The 1,740-nt window shown below is 46.6% G+C and overlaps 1 protein-coding gene across 1 annotated transcript; it reads right to left on the bottom strand.

Annotated features, from left to right (window-relative positions):
* Window positions 1-851: 851 nt before the first annotated feature.
* Window positions 852-1,526, bottom strand: TEOVI_000719300 (mitochondrial RNA binding protein 2; the record flags this gene model as incomplete). Its single annotated transcript, XM_067221665.1, has 1 exon — window positions 852-1,526. The coding sequence occupies one exon, from the start codon at window positions 1,524-1,526 to the stop codon at window positions 852-854; it is 675 nt and encodes a 224-aa protein (XP_067077766.1).
* Window positions 1,527-1,740: the final 214 nt, after the last annotated feature.

The following is a 1,740-nucleotide window of genomic DNA, read 5'->3' as shown; positions in this document are numbered from 1 at the left end:
ATATATATATATATCACCTGCTTACTGGAATATGAAAGCCTACAGAACTAAGGTTAGCTTCTTTGTTCAAGATAGGTGCGATAACAACAACAACAGCAAGAAAAGAAAACGAAAGAGCGGAAGAAGAAGAAGCATCCAATTTCTCATTTTTCCTCTTTTAGTTGCGTCCTTTTCTCGTCACACGTGCACAACAATCAGAGACGAGGAAAAAAACAAAACAAAACAGGATGAGTGGGAGAATATTTCACCGTATAGACCCGGGGCAACATCCGAACGTGCCTTACCATTATTTATTCCTCCTACAGGTGCTCTTACGGTGAGGTGAATTGAAAACAACAACGAGAAAACAAAACAAAACAAAAATACAGCACGAACCAATCAACAGGGGAAAAAGAAACAGGGGGCCTGGGGGAAAGAAGCAAACAGCCTGCTTCGCGAAAGTACACAAATAGATAAACACGCATATGTCTTCTAAGCGCGTGTGTGCGTGCACCTTCGGTTGGTTCCTTGAATAAATGACCGGTGTGAAGCGGAGCGAGAACCAAATAACTCCCATTTTTCTAAACCCTACTCTCCCCCCACCTTATCTTTTCCACTCCTCAAAATTTGCCGTCACGGTTGGATAGTTCAGCACACGTCTCAACGTCCCTCCCCCCACTTTCTCTCTCTTTTTTTCTTTTGACAACATTCCCTTCCCCTGTTCCACCAATAAACTTCTTTCGTGCCCACTCCTCTTATCCTACTTGTCATAAATGCACATGACGCTGACATTCACACCCGTTATCCCGACACGCCCGACATCCTCCTCTCTTTATCCTCCCTTTTTTTCATCACGTTCCAACAAGATTATCCTACACAGATGTGCGAGCGAAGCCGGTGTTGTAATGCAGAGCTTGTGTGAGGAATCGCTGCAACATAAGAGATTCTGCCACATCAAACTCTACAGTCCACTCAAATGTCTCATCGCCTTCTTCACCCGCTACTTGTTGCTTTTGTTGGGCGGGCCTCGTTGATGTGCACTTGAGCGTAAATGTGTATGGTGCTGCAGGATTCGGTGTGAAGGTGGCGTTAGTATAACGTGAGTGAACTTCCACCTTTTCTGAACGCCCCTCCAGCACAGCCAGAAAACGTGCGGTGTAAACCGCTGGCAACATCACAGAAACAACACGCTCTGCCTTATTACCTTCTTCTGTCAACATACGTGCCTGGCGATGGTAATCAAGGACAACAAATGTATCACGGTGAAGTACTCGCAATAGATGGCCTCTGCTGATATCTTCATCATTCCAATGGACAACATCAAAAGCAGGCGGGAGTTGGGCGCGGCGAGCCCGTTGTTGTGCGAGTGAAGGTCGGCGCCACTTTCCTCCAGTTGCTCTGTTGCCTTCGCCGCTACTTCCAACTTCCTTCCCATCAGCATCACTGGAAGAAGCGGCTTCTAGGCGTAGGGCTGATGTGGCAAAGAGTGCAGCACCCAGTGGTTTCCGAATGAGCGTCGTTTGCTGGCTGATGATACGTCGGAGCATCTCACTTTGCGTCCGAATACGATTACAAAAGAAAAAAAAAAGAAAACAACTCACACGAAGGGTTTGGGTGAACAAGGAAGGACACAGCCAAGCTTCAAGCGCTCCAAGGTTAGAGTGTTTCCCCGTCAGTTAATCGCACCTGATGGTATTAGTTTGTTTGTCACTTGTCTTCCCTTTCTCCTTCTCCCTTTTCTGTATGTGTGGTACCCTTACA

Source organism: Trypanosoma equiperdum, assembly GCF_001457755.1.
Source record: "Trypanosoma equiperdum strain OVI genome assembly, contig: ctg_1474, whole genome shotgun sequence".
Taxonomy (NCBI): Eukaryota; Euglenozoa; class Kinetoplastea; order Trypanosomatida; family Trypanosomatidae; genus Trypanosoma; species Trypanosoma equiperdum.
The sequence above is the reverse complement of the archived record's forward strand: the minus strand, read 5'-3'. Positions and strand labels throughout refer to the sequence as shown.